This window comes from Gobius niger (assembly GCF_951799975.1).
Source record: "Gobius niger genome assembly, chromosome: 9".
Lineage (NCBI taxonomy): Eukaryota > Metazoa > Chordata > Actinopteri > Gobiiformes > Gobiidae > Gobius > Gobius niger.
In genome coordinates, this window is record NC_136860.1 from 23,858,993 (window position 1) to 23,879,767 (window position 20,775).

At 39.4% G+C, this 20,775-nt stretch overlaps 1 protein-coding gene across 1 annotated transcript in view; it reads left to right on the plus strand.

Moving 5' to 3' along the window:
• Positions 1–707: 707 nt before the first annotated feature.
• kalrna (kalirin RhoGEF kinase a) overlaps positions 708–20,775 on the plus strand; it is a 91,290-nt gene continuing 71,222 nt past the window's right edge. The window contains exon 1 of the mRNA XM_079563125.1: positions 708–1,043. Coding sequence (XP_079419251.1) covers positions 974–1,043 — 70 coding nt within the window. The 5' untranslated portion in view covers positions 708–973. The remainder of the gene's footprint in view (positions 1,044–20,775) is intronic.

The following is a 20,775-nucleotide window of genomic DNA, read 5'->3' on the forward strand; positions in this document are numbered from 1 at the left end:
GAATTTGAATGGACCTTCATGACATGGGCTACGGACCATTTTCAGTCTCTGTCATTTTGGTGGGCAAATCAGCTGTTTGGAACTCCGCCCACCGCTTCAGAGTTGTCATTAGGCCATTTGATTTGTCTTTTCATTTGATTTCCATTTTACTTTATATATAAATAGGCACAGTTCCAAACAGCTGATTGCCAACCAACATGACTGAGAATGGTGCTTACAATATTTTTCCCCATTCCAAAATTCTTTGTAACCTTTCTAATCATTTACTATAGTTATTAACACAGCCATACACAATACAGCTAGATACATTTATTTAGTCTTTCTTAGGCTATATGGCATAGGATAGGTTGGTCTGGTTTACAGCCATAATACACGATACAATGAAATTGATGATTATTGTTGCAGTACCACACGTGGCCTATAGGCAATTTGCAAAACGCTCAAAAAGGGTGGTCCAGAGTTCCCAAAATTGATTTTGGTTAAAATAACACAGTATCTCCTGCGCCGATAACCCATTTGCGTAATAGTCTTTGGCCTACCCGATGAAGTTTGATATTTCCCTCTCAGGGACATACCTTAGCTTTATAATGGCTTTATTAAAAAAATAAAGCCAAGAGAATTGAAGTGAAGGCGAGGGAAAGGCACAGGCGGAGGGTGGAGAGGAGAGGCAGGGGCGGGGAGGGACGGTGCGCGGGGGAGAGAGGGAGGGGAAGCAGGCAGAGAGAGACCCTGGCGGACAGCGGCAGAGAGAAAGCTTGGACTGGGAACAATAGAGAGGACCCAAGCCAGCCCTGAAACGCCAAACAAACCGAAGAGGGCGACTGAAAGAACGCGTGTTAGCAGCCCGGGGGAGCGGAGGAGGGCTGGCGGACAGACACAGACGCGAGAAACATGTAAGGAATACGGACTGGAGCTCGTAACCCGGCGCTTTTAATTCTACCCTTCTTTGTCGGTGGATTGTATTGGAAGCGGCATGAACCCTGCAGAAGCGGCCGAGGAGGCGCCCAGCAGCGACCCAGACACTGATGCCTTCTACAAAACAGGTACAGAGACCAGCCACACTGCCTCCCATCTCACCATTTCTTTGCCATCTTTGTGCGCTGAGATTTGCCAATTGTCTTTACGCGGGCACTTCTTGTGTGAGAAAGTGAGCTCCCAAGCCTGATGCTGCTGCTGCTGCTTAGTGGGGCTCTACAAAAGAAAAGAAGGGGGAATCATGGAGGCATCACATCAGCTGCTGCAAATGTCAGCAAATGTGTTCAAGATGCTCCCCAAATGACGCGGTGTCTACTGTGTATCGGGGCGCGTTTAATGAGCTCTAAGGGGTGTTTAAACGCTGCTTTACGGGCTTCTAAAAATGGGGATCGAAAAGTGACACAAATGAAAGTGGTAATGAGTGGTGGTGTGAAATTAGTGCCTTCGACCACAGCACTTCCAAAACCACAACCAGATTTCTTTTAACCTGATAATTATCAAACAAAACAGAAGCCTATATTTGTGAAAAGCAAATGTGGGCCTACTTTATTAAGTCACCTGAAGTGCATTCGCTACCACATCACAAGGCATGAGCTGAGCTGTCCATCAAGTCATGTCAGGTTGAAAGACTGATGTATGGTTTTGCTAAGATTGGCTTCTGTATGATGCTATCTTCAGTGCAGTTTAGTTATCAATAAACATTTAGCCTATGCTGCCGAAATTGAAGCCAAACCACTTCCAGTCATCATGTATTCATGATTTGACGTTTCAGATTGGTTCAAACAACCAAGGCTACTAATTGGAAAGTTACTAATTGGTGCCTCTACCAAAAAAAAATTAAAAAGTAAATTTGGTAGTGTGATCAAACCTGCAGTGTACTGGATTATTTGGTATGGCTGCCTCACAAGTGAATATGCCTGGATTTAAGTTTCAGTGGCTGTGATTACAACAAATTCGAAAACAATTACACGGTTTATGACACTTGTGAAGTGTCTTGCCCAAGGACACAACAACAGTGTGCACCTGCGGGATTCGAACCGATCCTTTGATCACAAGACGACCCGCTCTGCTCTCTCGCCCCATGGGTATAGAACTGTACAGTATATAGCCAAATGATCGGAATATCAGATGGTGCATTATCCATATTGCATGCAGCCCACATTCTATTGCAATAACACTGAAAACTTTTTATTACTTATTTTTTTGTTATGATCTTCTTAATTCAAATGTAGCCTTGTTTTGGTCTAGATTTAGTCTGTATAAGTCTAAATTTCGACAGCTGCTTTAGATTTGATGGAGCATATACTCTTCTGAAATGGTAAAATATTGCAATAAAATGTTATTCGAAATCCCACAGGTGCACACTGCCATTGTGTCCTTGGGCAAGACACTCTACCCACTTTGCCTCCAGTGTTTGACGCTGACGTGTGAATGTGTGTGTGGTTCTTTGACGTAAAGTGCTTTGAGTGCCTTGGCAGAAAAGCACTCTAAAAATGTGACAATTTATTCATTTTATTGCAATATTAAAATAAATAAACAAAGGCAATTTTACAATATTAGACATTTTTCTCATAGTGTGCAGCACTACATTGTTATAACGCGTATACTGACTATTTTAATTGATGAATTTGTGTACAGAATGAGATGTTTGAGTGAAATGTGACAGTGATGCACAGCGTTGACACACCCCTGTGTCTCCTGTGTCAATTTGGTCAAGTTAATTATTCCCATCACTCTCCTTGAGGTGCTGCGTAGGCTACATTCTTTTAGATGACTAAAATAATGTCACGATAAAACTTTGTTCATCTTGTCATCACCATAGAAACAAGAAGCTGCGAAATAACAGTTCAGTGCTTTGAACGTTTGCATCAAGAAATGTAAAGAGCATAAACATTTCTATCACATAATTAGCTGTAATCTTTGGAAAGTTGTTGTTTGAATTTCAGTGATGATGATGCCCCATTGCATCTTCACAGCAATGTACTCATTCTGCATCTATAAATCTTCTCTTTTGTCTTTCCTGGCTGCTCAAAGAGAAACACCCATTAACTATGTCCATGCTCTGTACACGTCCAAACCTCTCTGATTTATCACTCAAGCATCTACCAGTCCTGCTTTTGTGCTCTTTAATGCCACTCTCAGCAAAAACCTGCTGGCAGCTTGGACATGTCCATTTTAAAGCCATACATAGTATCTACACATATATATACATCTACATCTACATCTATACACTGTACATACATACAGGTAAGAGCACCACTTTGAGTATTATTGTATTTGATGTCTCAGAAATACGACGCCTGATTAACACTGCTTAGCCTCTTGCTTTTATATTATGGCATATGCTCACAAGATGTTTTGATAATATGCAAAAGATTACATGCACAACTTGGTCTCTGAAGTTCTGTCTGTGCAGTTTGATACAGATTTGTTCTTTGATGAAACCAGAGCTAACGGTGGATTGTCAGTGCTGTGAGCAGATCTGTGAGGGAGAAAAAGAACAGTTGTATCCAGCGCCTCGTTGATATTCACACAGAAAACCTTTAATTAACAGTACCCAGACTACACAGGGCAGAGCAATGACACATGTTTGCACGCCCAACAAGTTCATCAACAGGATCTTTCAGACACTGCAGCGCAAACTAAACCCGATTTGCATTTGTGGTTTCTGCCTTCTCATCTACCACAATCTATCTATAATGCTCTTGACTCACCAATGAACCTGGGCAGTCAATTTAATTTGACCAGAATACATAAGTTCTAAAGTAATAGTCAAAACAGGCTGCATTGTTTTTCTAAAACTAGACAACTATGATTGGATAAGTAGACTCCTTGTGGTGGTCCCACGGACATTAATGAACCACAATTATCATTGATCAGCAAATGCTGAAGCAGCATGTCAGTTTTTACCTTTTACGTTCAGCAATTGACAAACCAACTAACTTCAGATTGTACAAAATATTAAATCTATTTTCCTATCTCAAAATTGTGCAAATCCCAACCTGATCCTCTGCCTACTATTATTGCAGTTTGTGATATGGATTCTGCATCAGCAGATGTAACAAAATACCTGTAATTTTGTAAACTCTGCATAGTTTGGTGCACCTTGTAGACAACATATTCAAATAATTATAAAAATAATCCCTTTTCCATACTCTTAAAATTGTTCGGGGTGCCTGTGTGTATGAGCCATGTAAAGGATGTGTTTCATTTAACCGTATTTGTAGTTAATGCCTATGATTGTGACAGTTGATGCTTTTCCACTGGAAACTGAAATGAATTATTCGAGTCATTTCCTCTACAGGAGATAGAGTTACGACTATGTGGTATTATGACATGATAGACGTTACATGGGTTAATTTGATACTCTGACCGAAGGTGGTTTAGAAATCACACTCATGCTCATGAACCTTAAACTCTTAATTGTGATCAAATAACCAACCACAATGAAAAATGATTTATTTAATAATGAAGCTACAGCAGGTAGAAAATAGAAAAACTGTTTAATGTTTGTTTCAGGTTATGGATTTTACAAGGCACTGAAAAGAAAGACAACAGTTTTGCAGGAAAACCTCTATGCCTCATAGTTGCTCAGTCAGTCTATCTTGAAAGAGACCTCTGTCACGTCTAAAGCCCTTCAGTAAATTTGTATCAAACAACATGCAAACTTACATGCAGAGTGATACATTCCAAATTTCAGATAGATTTTTAGGAAGATATACTATATTGATATTGCTTCATGGCTCCATTAGCAGCTAGAATATCGCTAGGTTGTGCCTGTGTTCATCCGTATCTTTTTCCCTATTGTGTGGCATGTATTATGCTTTGGTAGAGGTCAACACTGTTAAAATGCTTTTAAGTTGATGGATTTAGCCTCTGAAAAGCAATGCAATTTCTTGTGAAAAGGTAGTGGAAAAGGCTTTTACCAGCAGCCATGGTGCCATGGTAACAGATAATGAATAGATCCACACTATTGTGCTTTTGTTAAAACAGGTGAGGATAAGTGGCAGTTATGTTTCATGCAATAACCCCTAAATGATTGCTAATGCGCAGAATTTACAGCTATTATGCATTGTCAAATTGTACAGCAATAATTGTAGCCAGTCAGAAATTGTTTATTAAAAAAAATTGATCAAAAATAACTCCTATCTGCCAAGCTTGTTTCTCAAATCACACAAATAACACAGGAAAAGGTCATGTGACTTTAGTGGCTCGATGTTATGCTAATCAGTGGTTTATAAATAGGATATTCTAAATTAACGGGCGGAAACAGGAAGTGACACGCATTCATACCTCCACTTGGCAATCAGAGCTCATGTGTCTGCGAGACAGCTGACGCCACCCGTCTGTCTATAGCTGCCGCTGTTGCCACGCTACTGCCGCTTTCAGACTGGCTGATAAACTCTATTAGAAGTGATTTTGATAGATGGAGTTAAGGAACAGGTGAGAAAAGCAGCTGAGAATGCCGGAAATGGCGCAAAACCGCATGGAAAAACAAACTCTGTAGCAGTCTATTAGTGGAAGATGCTTTCTACAAGACATGACCCACCACTGGATGTGTGTGCTGGATGAGTAGATGTGTTTTCTCCGCAGACCTAAACCCCTGTGTCTGAGAGGATTGGAAAGTGGACGTTTCAACATGTAATTAGAGCTAATTCTCTCAGTTAATCTGCTAAAAGCTTTGAGTGATGTCTGGAAGTACACAGATTTCTCTAATAACAACAGTAAGCCCAAGCTTCCACTGCTGTAAGTAATGCAGTCAGCGATGGGAACTAAGGCGGAATATGCACAATGTCTCAGGGGTTATCAGCTGCTTTTCCTGAAATTTGCAGAACAATAATGTGAATGACTCCAAGCAGTTTCATAAATTCGCCTGGTCATAAGTGGTCATTTATGTGTATGCTCGCGGGCTGAAGCAATTACATACTATTTATATTGGGGATGTTTAAGTTATGCTGATGAATGCGTTTCCTTTGCCATTTCTGCACAGCAATTTAAATGGAAAACTTGTAATATCATTGTTGTTTGTGCAGTCATTATGAACTTATTGGGTGATTGGGATGTAAATGATTGTAGAATAATTAAGATAATAAAATTGTGTCCATATTGCAAATGTTGTATTGGTCCATCTAGATTTTCTAACATGGTCCCTGAATCTACAGACTTTTCAAATACTGCCTCAATAATATAATGATTATTTTCCACTGAAGTGGAAAACAAGCCCAAACCTGATACAGTTACTGCCACAGAAGCTGTAGAACTGACAATTAAAAAAGCGCCATGACGATTATTGAAATTGACCATAGTTGAGATTACGATCTCGACTTCATTTTGACTAATTGCCCAAGTTTTGTTTACACTCAAATGGTAGAAAACGGTCTTGCTTTAAGCGTGGCTGATTTTGATCATACATTTAGCTGTTCAGCGAGTTATGAGGCCTCAATAAATGTATCATTTATGAATGATTAGAACAGAAATATGAGACCATTTTTTTAATGGTGCTTTGAAATAAATGGTTCCCAAAGATTTGGCCCCATTATAAAGCCAAAAAATCTATTTCTACTGTTTAAAGAGAAATTTTAACCACTTTATGGGTCTCTCAGCAAAACAGCGATGAAAGTGAATTCAGTTCTAGTATTTTCAACTGTCTATTACGTGTAACCAAAGACAATCTTCAGTCATAATCTCGTTAGTTCCACTACCTCTATGGTCTTGTGAATATTATTTCTGTTTCAAGCTGTTATTAGATTTACAGATAATACAATGGTCACAGGCCATTGTGAACATGCTCATACAGATTGATCATCAATCAATAAACAATTAAGCACAATCAATGTTTGTTTACTGTTGGCTAAATGTGTTCAATGTTTGGGCTTTCCTCAGATGTGTGAATCCATTCGTTTTACCAATGCAGATAAGAGTGAAGGGAGTCGTTTTGATGAAATGAGGAGACGCATCTTCTCAACCCAAACGCTGGAGTTTTCTTTGAACTCGAGTTTTATCGGGTTTTCTGAATGTAAGCCTTTTCAGTCTCAAAAAAATAAATCAATCTGAAGTTTAGATGATGTTTTGTCAGGTGTGCTGGGGCAATAGAGTGAACATCGTTGTCTTCATATTATTATTTATTTATTTTATGGAGAGAAAAGACTTAAATCACAAAGCAGCTTTAAGTGTTTCAGGTTGTCTCCTCCTAAGAAAGTCTTCATCCATTGCCCTTTGTTGCACATTACTTTAAGCAAGTGTAATCTCTGCAGCAGAGGCTTGCTGACGTCTGAAGGACGAGGCTGATGGCTCTGGTGAACATTTACAAATCTCTGCACCTGTGTGTTGTTCTTCCTCAGTTGGGGCTGGCACTGTCCCAAAGTTTGTAAAAGTGACGGTGCCCCAGGTGTTTTCTTACTACTGTGCTCACTCACAAGAGCAGATGGTATAGTATTAGGGCTGAGTCAACTTTTTTTCCTTATTTGTATCTTCATTTGTGATTCAATTTAATTTGTCATATTAGAATCAAAGCAAATATATTTTAGTAGTTTATGAACATAGATAGACCTTTTTTCCTGTTGTTAACAAATCACATCTTGTTAGTAAAGTTCCTCTGCTAAACATAAAAAGTGAAGTATTTCAAGTTTTAAATTAAAGGAAATTAAAGTCTATCCAAGAATAGATAATCTTAGGTATTTTATATTGACACGAGGCACCATAGACAATACATATGTGGAGACTAGTATATTCCAGTTATATCAGTTGTAGAAAAAGGCATGGACTGTAGTTATTTGCATGCTGACCTGTGTTTGCTGTTACCTTGGATGACCCTCATAATACAACTTACTAGATGTGGTCAAACATGGACACGCCCTTCAACTCATATGACCCATGCTACCGAAGACATTTTCCATCAAATATTTAGCGTGGGAACAGATGCCATTTGAACTTCCTTCCACTAGACATCCCTGAATCAGAGAGCTTTAAAGGACTGACACAGCTCTCCCTGCTCTGTCGCCTTTCAACTGCCTAAATGTGTTTGTGTGGCGCTGGGCGGGACATCACAGCGTCGCTATTGGCCCACGGATGAGAACAGACATTGCATGGATGAATGACCGCTAATCCACTCATTCAAATACACATACTTTTTTAAGGCTTACGCTGGGATTAACCTACAATGTAAACAGAGAATTTGGACCAGTAGTGATTTGTCTGGGAGGGTTTACTGTCCTGTCTGAGTCCTCCTTTAGTCTAATCGGAAATGTAAAACCAATTACAAAGTCAAAGGATTAGGATTTAAAAAAAATATTATTTATGAATTGCTAGATAATGCTAATACACTAGAGTTGTCAGCGGTTTTGAAGTTTTGAAGTTTCTGATCATACACTGTTATGACTGCAAGAATAAGCTCACCTCCTCAGATCAACATGTCAATGCTTATGAAGTGTAAATTATATGAAGTATGAAGTAAGAATTGATGCATCAACACAGTACGTGAAATGCACAGCCTTCTCTATTTGAGGATTATACTTCTATTTTAGGCTGACGGTGTGGCTGGAGATTAAGGATGTTCATGGTTGATCGGTTAATTGATAAATGGTCATCGTGGGTTTAATCGATATAAAAGTATGTCAACAATGAATTATGTTGTAGTTTAGGGGAAAGTACAGTAGTTTACAAATCTATTTTACTATGTTTCATGATTGTTGCTGGTTTATTATGCTGTTGATACAATTATGTCCCGTACAACAACTTTAAGTCTGTGGTAGATCAATAATTGCCAGTCAATGGATTCATGAAATTGAGCAGAATGTGTCTCCCGAATGGAGATTCTAGATGATGTCAAATCTTTTGATGAAACAAAGTGTACTACTGACCACTAGGGCAGAGCGATATGGCCTAAAATCTATATCACGATATAAAAAGAAATATCACAATAACGATATATTCGACGATATAATTGACAACGGACAAATTACTTCAAAATCCCAGCCATACGCCTATTGGGAAGATTAATTCAGTGATTTTTTTTATACTAATATCCTCGCAAATATGATCTACTCAAGCAGTTTACATCCTGCATTTACTTTTACTTTTTCAGCACCTGTCCCCGTGTTCTACAGTCAGTGTTTATGCTGCTCTGATGGAGCTGAGCGTAGCATAAATTATATCGCGTCCACAACGATATCAAAAAATGATATTGCGATAACAATACGGCCCACCCCTAGTGATATCAGAGTCAAAATGGATGAACATGTTCAGCAGTTATGATATTCCAACTTTGGAGAGTCTCTCAGCAGAGAAATACTTGTAACACAATTGCGCTGACACCGCACACAAGTGTCATGACAACTTAGCATTTTTGCGCCATATAACCTCGGGAAGAGACAAGTGTGGTCTTAAATAGGGCTGTGAGTGTCCCTGACTTGAGGGTTTAAGGCTGGGAAGACTTCTGAACAATAGTTGCATATGAATTCTGTCGTGGCGCTGTCTCTGTTTGCATATTGTTGACTATTGCGTATGTTTGTTGCTTGTTTTGCCAGACATAGTTTCGAGTTACAAAACATGAAACCAAGTATTAAAAGTTTACATTCTGGTGACTACTGTATGCCATACTTTAGTATTTACGTATCATTTTATGCTGTGAACTCCGCTGACCAACTCCATGTTATATGCCCTCCAGTTCCACTCTGTGAACTCCCAGCACCATCTGGGAATATCATGTTATTAAAATGTCATTTCTTTAAGCTGCTTAGGTATGGAGCAAATCCCCCACTTTCTGTCAGATACTGTAACTGTTAATGCAGCTGGTGCCTCCACAAAATCCGCCCCCGGGTTTGGTGGGTTTGCCCTTACGGTTTTGAGCCTGATTAAATGATTAATAATTGGTAATAGCATAAGTGTAATAGCAGCCACTCTCTTAGATCTCGGCTCCAGTGAGAGTTTTATGGCATGTTTGCGTTCCAGTTCGGATTCTGTATTTGGCTCGTGCTCTGGGAGTTTGGGGACATTTCTGGAGACTTTTTGAGACTTCATTGAAGTGTGGTGAGGAGAGAGCAGACATAAAGCAGAGAGTGAGAGCAGTGGCATCCAGAGAAACCCACATTTACTGGGAAATAAATCTGTAACATGATATGTAGTCTGGCGTTTTAATTAGACTCTAATTTTCTAATTTTATTCATGGTCATTGTGGTCAATCTGGCTACTTGGCTCATACTGAGTACCGTCACACGTGGTCATTGTACGGCAAGCTTGTTTTTTGCCAGCAACAAGCCTGGATAAATGACTGCTGGCCCAACAGGATTCAGTATTTCTGTGTATTGTTATTTTTCTGTGATAGTATGATTGCAGTGTTTTACAGTAAACCATAAATGGCTAAATGAGTTGCTGTGAAGCCCAGGAAGGTCCAAAGGGTTTTGTCATGTGGAGGGAACACGGTGTGACCTTGCTCAAAACCCAGCAGCCCCAGTGCACTCCCCGTGTGTGACCTAAATAGCTGGTGCCTTCTGCCAGGTGTGCTTTGCATTCTGCGATGTGAGCAGAATATAAAGCAATAGTAAGAGGTTATTGGCTGAGGCTATCACGCTTTCAGATGTGACCATGATTATGTGTGTACTAAAGCGCAGTGGGTGACAGACCAAGGTATTTTTAATTAAGGGGACACACTACATGCAAAAAAGGTTTTGGGCCAAATTGGTCTCTGAACATAAGCTTTCAAACAAAACATATACCTAATAATCACAGTAACATGTTTAAATAGTGCAGTGATACAATGTTTCTCCATAGATTTCTATACGAAATTGTAATTTCAAGGCCATTTTCCATTTTTCTCCCATTGTGGCGACAACATCTCCATGTCAGAAGCTCCGACAGACATTTTCCAGCCTTGAACTGAATATTTTATTTTTTACAAAGATTTTTTCAGAGGGATTTTTTATTAATTGAGTTTTGAATGTCAAAAACAAGGCGAAATTAAAATGTTTACACATTTTTACACTAAAAAACGTTTTATTTTAAAACTAACTCCCCTATGAAAAAGTCTTTGTAGCTAATATGTCAACAAAATACAAACAGACATTTGAACCTGGCTCAATCCATTATTCAGATTTCGTCTCCAAAAACATGGGAAATTTTGGGCATTTTTAGGTATAAAACACCTTATTTTTATACGAAAAACATTAAATTACTGACTTGCGATGTATTTTTACCTCATATTTCTGTTAGTAATCTACTAGCATAATAGGGAACCATTTTAAATTTAAAGATGTCAATTAGCAGTAGATTACTAATATAAATATTAGGAAAAAAATATGTTGCAAGTTTTCAGTCATTTTAGGTTTTTCGTATAAAAAAAAAAGGCGTTTTATGCCTAAAAATGCCCATAATTTTCCATATTTTTGGCGACAAAACTGAATAATGGATTGAGCCAGATTCAAATTTCTGCTTTTATTTTGACGACATATTAGTTACAAAGACTTTTTCAGGGGTTTGGATAGTTGGAAAGTTTTTAGAGTAAAAATGTGTAAAAATTTGAATTTCGCCTTGTTTTTGACATTCAAAACTGACCTGCAGTGGCTCGCCATAATGCTGTTCTCAAACCTTAATACATTTTTCCTTCAGTGTTTTTTTGTTTTTGTTTTTCAGGTCAAAAGTGCATATTATGTCAGTAGAAAATCACAATGAAGAGATCAATGCATCACATATTATAATATAGATGTATTGATACAGTGCATTGTTAAACCCCTAACTGAACACTATAGCTGTTGCTTTGGTCACAAATCGATCAAAAAGATGAACGATATGAATATTTCATTACCCCAAAACCACAGTGCTCTCACTCCCTTTTGATTGATTACCATTTAATGACTTGTTCCCATCAGCCCGTCTGAATGCCAGCTCCTTTATTGTTCCAGTTTTACAGCAACATTTACGGCAGACGAGCAGATTGTCCTGTGCCTTTAACAGAGGCCTCAGTCCTGAGTCACTGTGAGGAGGAGCTCCATATGTATTATTGATGAGTGTGTACCCCTCACACACCTACACACACACACACACACACACACACACACACACACACACGCTCTGCACTCTGCAACAATAAGGCGCTTCTGGAGGAGGATAGAGACAGGGATTCCCTCCGCCTTTGTGTGCTGTGCTGCCAGATGGGAGTCAAGGAGAAGAAAATGTGTTGGATGTCGGGGTGACTGCGAGAAACACAGGGCGCTTAAGTGGATTAGTGCTTATTACCCGCCAGGGGACAGAGAAGAGAGAGGGTTCGTAAGAGGGAGAAAGTGCTTAACAAAACACACAGAAAAGAGTGCAATACGACCAAGGCAGTCAATGTAGGGTGCCCAAACCTCGACTGAAGCTTCCTTTCGAGTCACACGCCGCGATTTCTCACAAGACTAAAAAACAAATTACCAAAAATGTGTTTATTGAATATTGCAGTTTCTTATATTGTGCTGTCCTTCTAAAAACGTCTGCTTCCGATGATGGTCTATACTTCCTATTTCCATGCATTTGTCTCCTCCCTGCTTAAAAGCCTCCTAGTCTGGAGACAGTGGTAACCATTCGCTGGGAGTCTTTGAGTAATGAGCATCCGTTTGGACTGTAATCGATCACTAATACATTTTACAGCCGACGTGCACGTGCAGGGTGTGTGTTCACAGCTGATTAGCTAATAGAGGCTGATGTTATTAAGTGCTGAGGGCAGGTGTCTGTCTGTGATGCTTTTATTCTGATTGATGCAAGAAACAGCACGGCAAGCAGCATGGGTCTTGTTTTGTTTTGCATTGATTTACATATGTTGCAATATTTAATAGATTGCATTTTCATCAACTGACGGACACTTGAAGTACTTACCTATTTAAGCTATCATAATATTGGTGTATGTTAGTATCAACATATTAATAGTTGTGCTCTTTATTACAGAGTGCTCTCTGTAATATCATAGGGAAAGGTTGGTCAAGTCGACTTCTATTCTGGATAAATGGATTGCAACCCTGATCTGCGAGATCATAATTGAAACGATATTTGAATGGTTGCAATTAGCAAGACTCAAAGACTGCAGCTATTATTGACACCATCCTATCAGCCAATCACAGCCTGTGTAGTCCTGTCAGTGAAGGAGCCTGGAGCTGCCCACTGCTGCTAATAGGCCTTCCTCAGAGATCAGCAGCACGCTTGACCCGGGTAATGACTCACGCCCATCACTTTTGTTTGCAGAGCTCTGAGACAAAGATGGCCCCTGTGGTTGAGCTGAGCTGTCGAGCCTCAGATAAGGCTCCGAGCTTCAGTGTGATATTGATCCCTTTGTCTCTTCCCCGCTCACAACCATTTCGAATCGATTCTGATTGTATGTTCCTCCATTGCACCGCTGAGGCGGTTTGCAGATCATTTAGTGGCTGGTGGAGTAAACGTGACAAATCTGATTAAATCTTCAATCACTGCCTCTGTATTGAATTTGGCTTTTCTCATTTGCTCCAATTTTACAATTCCATTTTGGTTTCTTGTTGTAAGTCATGGAGATAAAATGCAACATCTTATTGCTTTATGCGGGTGTTTATAAAGTGCGATGGGAAATGGTGCTCAGCTTGTTAGTGAAACCTTGTAGACTTGTACAACATTAAACCTGAAATTTCCAGATGTTGCTCTCAAAGGCTTTAGTGCTCTAGCATCACACTGCTAATTATGTTGTAGCAGATGGTCCACTTGAGATGGGCCTGAAGAAATCTAGGATTTTTCCTGTTGAATTTCGCTGAATGTTTGAATGTTTAGTGTAATTTTTCATCCAGATTCTTCTTACTGCTTTTACGGGGTAGGACTTTCTGATAACCTGTGGATTGTGTCGTCCCTTCACTTTTACAAAATGATTTACTTTTCCTTTGAAAATGAATTGTTAATCAAGGGGAGGTTTGCACATTCAATGCAAATGATGACAAGATTTATGTTATAGAATTTTAACTTTATGTTGTTATGGGATGATACTATAACACATGATACTGGGATTGTACTAATCATAGTTTTTACACCAGTGACAATTTTATGAAGGAAAAAAAACAAAGTTAAAAAACAAAGTAAGAAATAATTCATGTGATTAAAAATGACAAAGTGAATCAACTCTGCTGACAGTCAAGTCTCAATGCTTGTTTGTTCTTTTCAGAATATTACCTTGCACTGCTAAATAAAAACATACACATAGCATTGGTTTAAAGCTGTTTTTCCCTCGTGTTTGTATAGTTTGAAATGGAATCCAAACAGTGGCTTTTTTTTGTAATTGATTTAGATTGTTAGAGTTTATGTGGTGGTTGCCTTTGATGGCCTTCTAATCTCAGATGAATCAATATTTGACCTTTTAGTAGACTTAATATTGTCCACTTCATGGCCTCATTGATGGGAACAGTGCTGTCCTCCAGGCAAGCTTTGCATGGAGAACAGTACGTTATACCCACTTTAACAGATGTCTGCAGTGTCTTCTCCTTCTTAAGTTCAGTTTCACTCATCCATCACAGTCCATTTCTCCAAATCTTGACAGTCTTTTTCCACCTTTATAATAATTTCTTTCAAACTCACATCCTTTTACGTATTCAGTAGGTCCAAAATCAATCTGTCATTGTCTCCATGACCCAAAATTAGCACCAACATTTTATTAGTTTGCTGTGGTAAGTAATCATCCTGTTATCCTGTACTACGTGGATCGTAAAACGCTTTATAAGCTTTTCTTAGTCAACAAGGAAACTACTGTGCATTTGAAAGAGAGTGAAATAACTAGAGCCAAATAAGGTCTAGTCAAAGCATGTGTTCTGCAGTTTGTAAGTGTAACAAGGCCCTGTGGAAGCCCTTTGTTTTAGAAGTCAGGCTTGCATTGAAAAGTCCTTGGATACTGTATCTTGATTTAATTGATTACCCCTCGCATCGACGAAAAGGGATATGACACAATTGAAGCATTTTCTCCAACCTACAAGACCTTGGGCTTAATTCTAAGGTTTAAAAGAAACAGGGACGCACATCCAAAGGCACTAAAACCTGCATGCTGGATCCAAAATGAGATTACAGAGATTTAAAGTAAGGGTCCGCACAGCAGTGAAAGCTCCCCATTTTTAAATTTCTTCTTACACCATAAATATATGTGACGTTTCGGGCCACATGCCCTTCATCAGACATGATGATCTCTTGATTCTAAGGTTAGCCCTCAATATGTTTCTCTCTTACCAGTGGTGGGTAGTTACTTTATTTTACACTACCCCATTGTACCTGCCAAATAAAGGACAATGTAATGTGCTACTCAATTCTGATTGGCTAACTAGCGTGCGTTAATGTACAGCTCCTCATTGTTTCATCCTTGCATAACTTGTACCTACAGGTTACATACACAATGGAATAATGTGTATTAGTAGTTTGGAGGTAAGGGTCTTATGTCTTATTACATCATACTTCCAAAGTACTAATACACATTATTCCATTGTGTATGTACTGCATAGGTAAGTTATTTTCAGATTGCTACAAAGCACATTACATTGTACTAAAGTTAGTTGGGTACAATGTATCAAGATAGTGAAAAATAAAGTGTAACCCATTTCTTCTTAGAGTAGTTTTTTCATACAGTACTTTTTACGTCTACTTGAGTATACTGTATTTATATTGAAGTATCTGTACTCTTACTTAGTAAATATAAGTGGCAAATGTGTCATTTTGATCAAAAAAATGAATGCCGCTCATCCTGTGCTCCTTATTCTTTAGAATTATTTAGTTCTTTGTTTTCATGCCATTTTCTTGTTACTCACTATTCACAGTACTTAAGTAACATTTTCAATTGTTTTACTTTTGCTTGAGTAATTATTTTGGTCGCTACTTTTTACTTGTACTTGAGTCAGATGATTTCAAAGCACTCTTGCTTGAGAAAATATTTTGTCCACTCTACCCACCTCTGTCTCTTACCATTCAATCAAATGTGTGTGTATGGTGAATGGACAGATTTAAATAGCTCACACATCAATTTTGTGTTAGTTCTGCCATGAACAGAGAGCCTTCATTGAGCTTCTTTGCCACTGAATGTTTGCCAGCAGAGAGTGAAAGATGTAATTTATGTTAGTTGTCAAATATCCTGCGAGTTGCTGTTGATGTAGATTGTGATGACTGTTTTTTGGCAGTAGAAGTAGCTTCGCATAAAAATAAAAGCAAAGATGTTTAGTGAAAGGCAAAGCTGTGGGAATTGTAATAAAGTCATTTATAAATTGGTCTTATTTCGCCTCAAGAGCTTAAAGAGTGAAGAAGAGGAACACCACTGTTTTTGACACAATTGTTTGGACAGTTGCGCGACACCCCCTGAGACCGAAGCTAAAAACAGTTTCACTCACAGTTGGGGCACAAAAACACTGTCACGGACGCGCTGACACGGCCCTGTCCCGATTGTCTGAGTTAACTTATGGTGAGACAGCAGATCCCCCAAATTAGCCCAAATGTCAGAGCTGAGCTGGAATCGCAGGCAAACTCTGTAGATTTATGGCCATATTTCCTCTTGCGTGTCTTACAAATCCAGGGGGATTTGTGGGGAATTCATCACAAATGCTGGTTTTATTAAGCCTAACATCAGTCTTTCAGTGGTCAGGTTTGTCTTTTTAGATTCAAGGCCCAATACAGAGTCAGTCACTGCAATAAGTAGAGTGATGCCGAACTGTAATTACATAGCAGTAATTGGCACTGTCATCCGGGCCATTAGACAATAGATCTATGCAGCAGCCATATCATTTTATGGAGCCATAAGACATTTTGCTTGATGTACAGTATACATATTCAAAATACACACATACATTTTCAAGCATCTAAGTTGTTCAACACATTTTTCCTTGATTGTCACTTTCTTTTGATAATGTGCAAAGTACGCAAGTTTTCAGCTACACTTGTCGACTTTCTCACCCAGAATATTTGTAGCAACCACAATGAAATGCTGCAACCAAGTTTTAGGGATGTCCTTGCTCAAACTCTCACAGCTTTGAATTCCTCTCTGTCTGTGTTTTTGAGAAGGATTTGATTTTTTGGCTTTTAAATCGTAGATGTCTAGTACCTTAAATGTCCTCATTTTAACTCCAATCCACTCAGCCTGAATGTCTCTAGCGCAGGAGGAAGACGATGCAGTGGTTTTGGCCATGGATCCGACTGTGTGTAGAGACATACTAAACCTGTTCACTCACTCGCATAATGGGGACTCCACTGCACTTCCTTGTGGATAAATGCAGTTCCCATGGTGTGTGGCCATAATGTCGATGGTCGGAAAATGGTTTTGTGCGACCGCAAGCAGCTCTTTGCAGAAGACACTCTGTGTGCGTGTGCACGACTGTGAGCCTGGGTCATAAATCCGGCCAATTCTGGGCTTTGAAGATCTGATTGTATTCATTCAAATTCTGCCGGACTCGCCTTTGGGCACTGATTCTCTCAAACATTATTTTTAGAGTTGTTACTTTTGTAATTACACTTTTTTTGCATCTCATTTCTTGTGGCATCTCTTTTTTATATGTATATTTAAAAAAACAAACTAATGACTATGCTAAGAAGGGCATTATAGTTTTTATCCTGTATGCTTTCGTTTGAGGGGTAAGACCAATGGTAAATACAGTATCTCTACCAGGAGCATGTGTAGTGGATGCTCAAATGGGATTTCAAGCCCCAATTGTAGTCATTCTTTTATGCCTCTATTTCTCTACAATGATTATACTAATTGTACAAGGCGCGTTATTGTGTAGCACTGTATATAAAAGTCCACTGTCTTCACTATATCATTAATATCACTTTCCTTTTCTCTGACTTCTTCTTTGTAGCTGTAATTAAAGCTTATTCAGCTGCAGAGGGGCTGCGCACAGGAACATTTGTGTCAGCCTGTAATTGAGCGAACACAATCTAGCTTACACACTAGACTAATAGAGAACAGAAACATTGATCCCAATGTTCCCAGTAAAGCGACCTGGCTACGTAGTAGTTGAAAATTGAAATTGTGTTATTGTTTATGGTCGCTGGTGTTTTCTCTCATGCATAAATTCGGTCCAAATGGTAAAGCAGGAGGTCCCAGGTCCCTGAAGTAATGAAAGTGTAGACCAAACATGGATGTATTCTGCCATAGGGTTCACTGTATTCAACAATATCAGGAAAGAATAGCTTGAGTCTGTACTTCATGCATAACCTGCCATTCCTTCAGCTATCCAGTTATTGTCTTTGGTTTTGTGATCTAATTAATAAAGCCCTAACGGAGGAGAGTATCCCAGGGTATACATGGATTCGACCCTATTCCAGACTGTATTTATGATCAATTCAAAGCCCCTTTGTGATGATACATGTTCGTACTTGTACAATATTGTATTTTCTACTTTAGTGACCATAGTTGCTCAAAGAAATGGTGGCATTAATCTTTCAACTACATTGTTCAGTGTGTGTATTCATTTTTATTGAGCATATGCAGCACTTTGGGGCCGTGGTGTGGTGTCTGCTTTAAACTATTCTATATCTTAATTTGACCCTTTAGCACAAGTAATGGTTAAACTGAATATGTTTATCCATACAAACGGCCCAATCAATATGCTGGTGAGTCAATGTTACTTCTGGCCACCATCCCTCGTTACATTTGTGTTTGTTGTGTGTGTGTCTAAGTACCGCGCTGTCACCACGCCGCTCACACTCGCATTCAGGCACATTGAGACACATTCCTGCTCTGACCACTCGCCTCAGTTTTTCCTCTCTACAGGCAGCTGCTGTCTGGAGACTGAAAACCGATCCAGTCTCGCACACAGCATTTCATCTGATAGCTCCAACACGTGTCCCATGTTTGAACATTTGCTTCCGGCTTTAAGTCCTGCCCTGTCTTGCTTTAAGGAAGGCACCTCTGGCGTCCTCCTGACCTCTGACCCCTCACCCCCCTCTCCGCATGATCATGTTCAAGTTTGTGAGAGTGGCTCGCCGGGAAAATTAGGTCAAGGTTTTGTATGTCATCGCTCAAAGAGATAGCTGCGGCAGTGTGATCCAAAAGGCCACACAGAGAGGTTCGTCTCTGTTTATGGTAAAAAATGAATATATGCTTTGGCTCTTCATTCATAATTAACTGCACAGATGTAGTTTGTAATAAAAGTTTGGCATTTATTAGAATGTTTTCCTTATGTTGTATTACTGCAGAAACTACGTCAAGTACAGTATAACAAGTGGAGTTTTTGTAGTTGTGGCCAATCTCATAATAGCAATAGCATAAGATCTATTGCACAAAAGCAGACTAGATTGTGTCACCTTTTTGTGAGATATAGGCTTTGGAAGTATTTGGTCTGACATGCACTCAGTGGCAACTTAAAGCAGAACTAAGTAACTTGTTTACCTTTATAAATCCTCTCCGTAGTCCCTCTGGGGGTAATACAAGTGTTGATGGAATGATTAGGGGGTCTTTCATCTCCCCCAGGTCTCTGGTCAGAAAACCATGCTTGCAACTTTCCGTGCTCTGACCCGGAGGCGCAATACACACTAATGGAATCACGAAGAAGAAGCTAACGGACAAAGCTAACTGCAGGCTAACGCCACTTTAGCTGTATTTACAGCCAAATTTGAGTGACAAAAATAATCTCCATTGTGTAATTGTAGGACTTGTAGCATTTGTCTCAAATGTAAAGTGCGTTACAAATAAAATGTATTGGGTTGTGGCAGAATGTACAATATCCTTCTCTCCCTTTGTCTTTTCTGTTAGCGTAGTATTTACTCTCACGGACAATTAATGAGTAAAAAAAAACGTAACAAGTTTTGACACCTGCAGTGCCGCTTATTGCCTCTAGGGGCATGAGTTACTTATTTCTGCTTTAACAGCAAGGGAGATTTTTTAGCACCCCACTGTAAAGGGTTACGCGCATTTTATTATGATTTATTAACCATTGAGCGACCTTAATCCTATGATCAGAAAAGTTCCATTGAGATGCAAAATACATTATGATAGAAACCCTGGCCGACTCCATAAGCATCCTCATTGTGTGCATTTTACTATTAGTTTATTGAAACAAACTGCGCGCAACTTCCACAGTTAAAATCACGTGTAAAAGTTACATAATCATGCCCCTGCACTGAACTGTCATGTGTGTACACTACTGTATATCGATTATTCTGCGTCAGGTCACTTTCCCTCCGACCAGGGCTAACTCTAAACTAATGTGCCTGTGCCAGTGCGCCCCGTGTGCCTGTTCTGCTGAGTCAGCGCCCTCCAGATGGCATCTCTCCACGGGGCTGGAACGCTCCGCCATGATGTCATCACCCTCAAATGAAGCTGTGATGTGATTGGCTGGTGTTGAGTGAGTCAGATGGTGTCAATGGGCGATAGATCCACTCTCAATTTGGATGGAGCCGCTACAGGTCGTTTGGGGCTTGGTGGCATTTGTCCAGCTGTGTGTCTGTGTGCAGCAGGCCCTGAAGTTCTGCAGGAGGGAAAGATCAGAGAAGAGGACCTTGGTTTTGGAAGAGTAATGTTTTAAATGCATCAGGATGCTACTATAATATGGAAGTTATTAACTGTTGCAATGAATTTGTCATTCATTCCATGCTCCGTTAGCTTGGCCAGCCACTTCTTTCTAACCGTAAGAAGATATTTCTAATCTCCAGTTTAGAATAAACAGAGAAGAAAAATTGTAAAACTGCAGAATAGTTTCACGATACTCTGTGGTCATAAATGTGTGGTTACAATTCAGTAATTGACACCGAAGTAATCCTCTGCAAATCATTGACCATATGTGTCCATATAATGTAAATATCATTAGCACCTTTAGAAGTCTTTTTACTGAGAAACCATGAGAGTCATTGTTTGTTTGT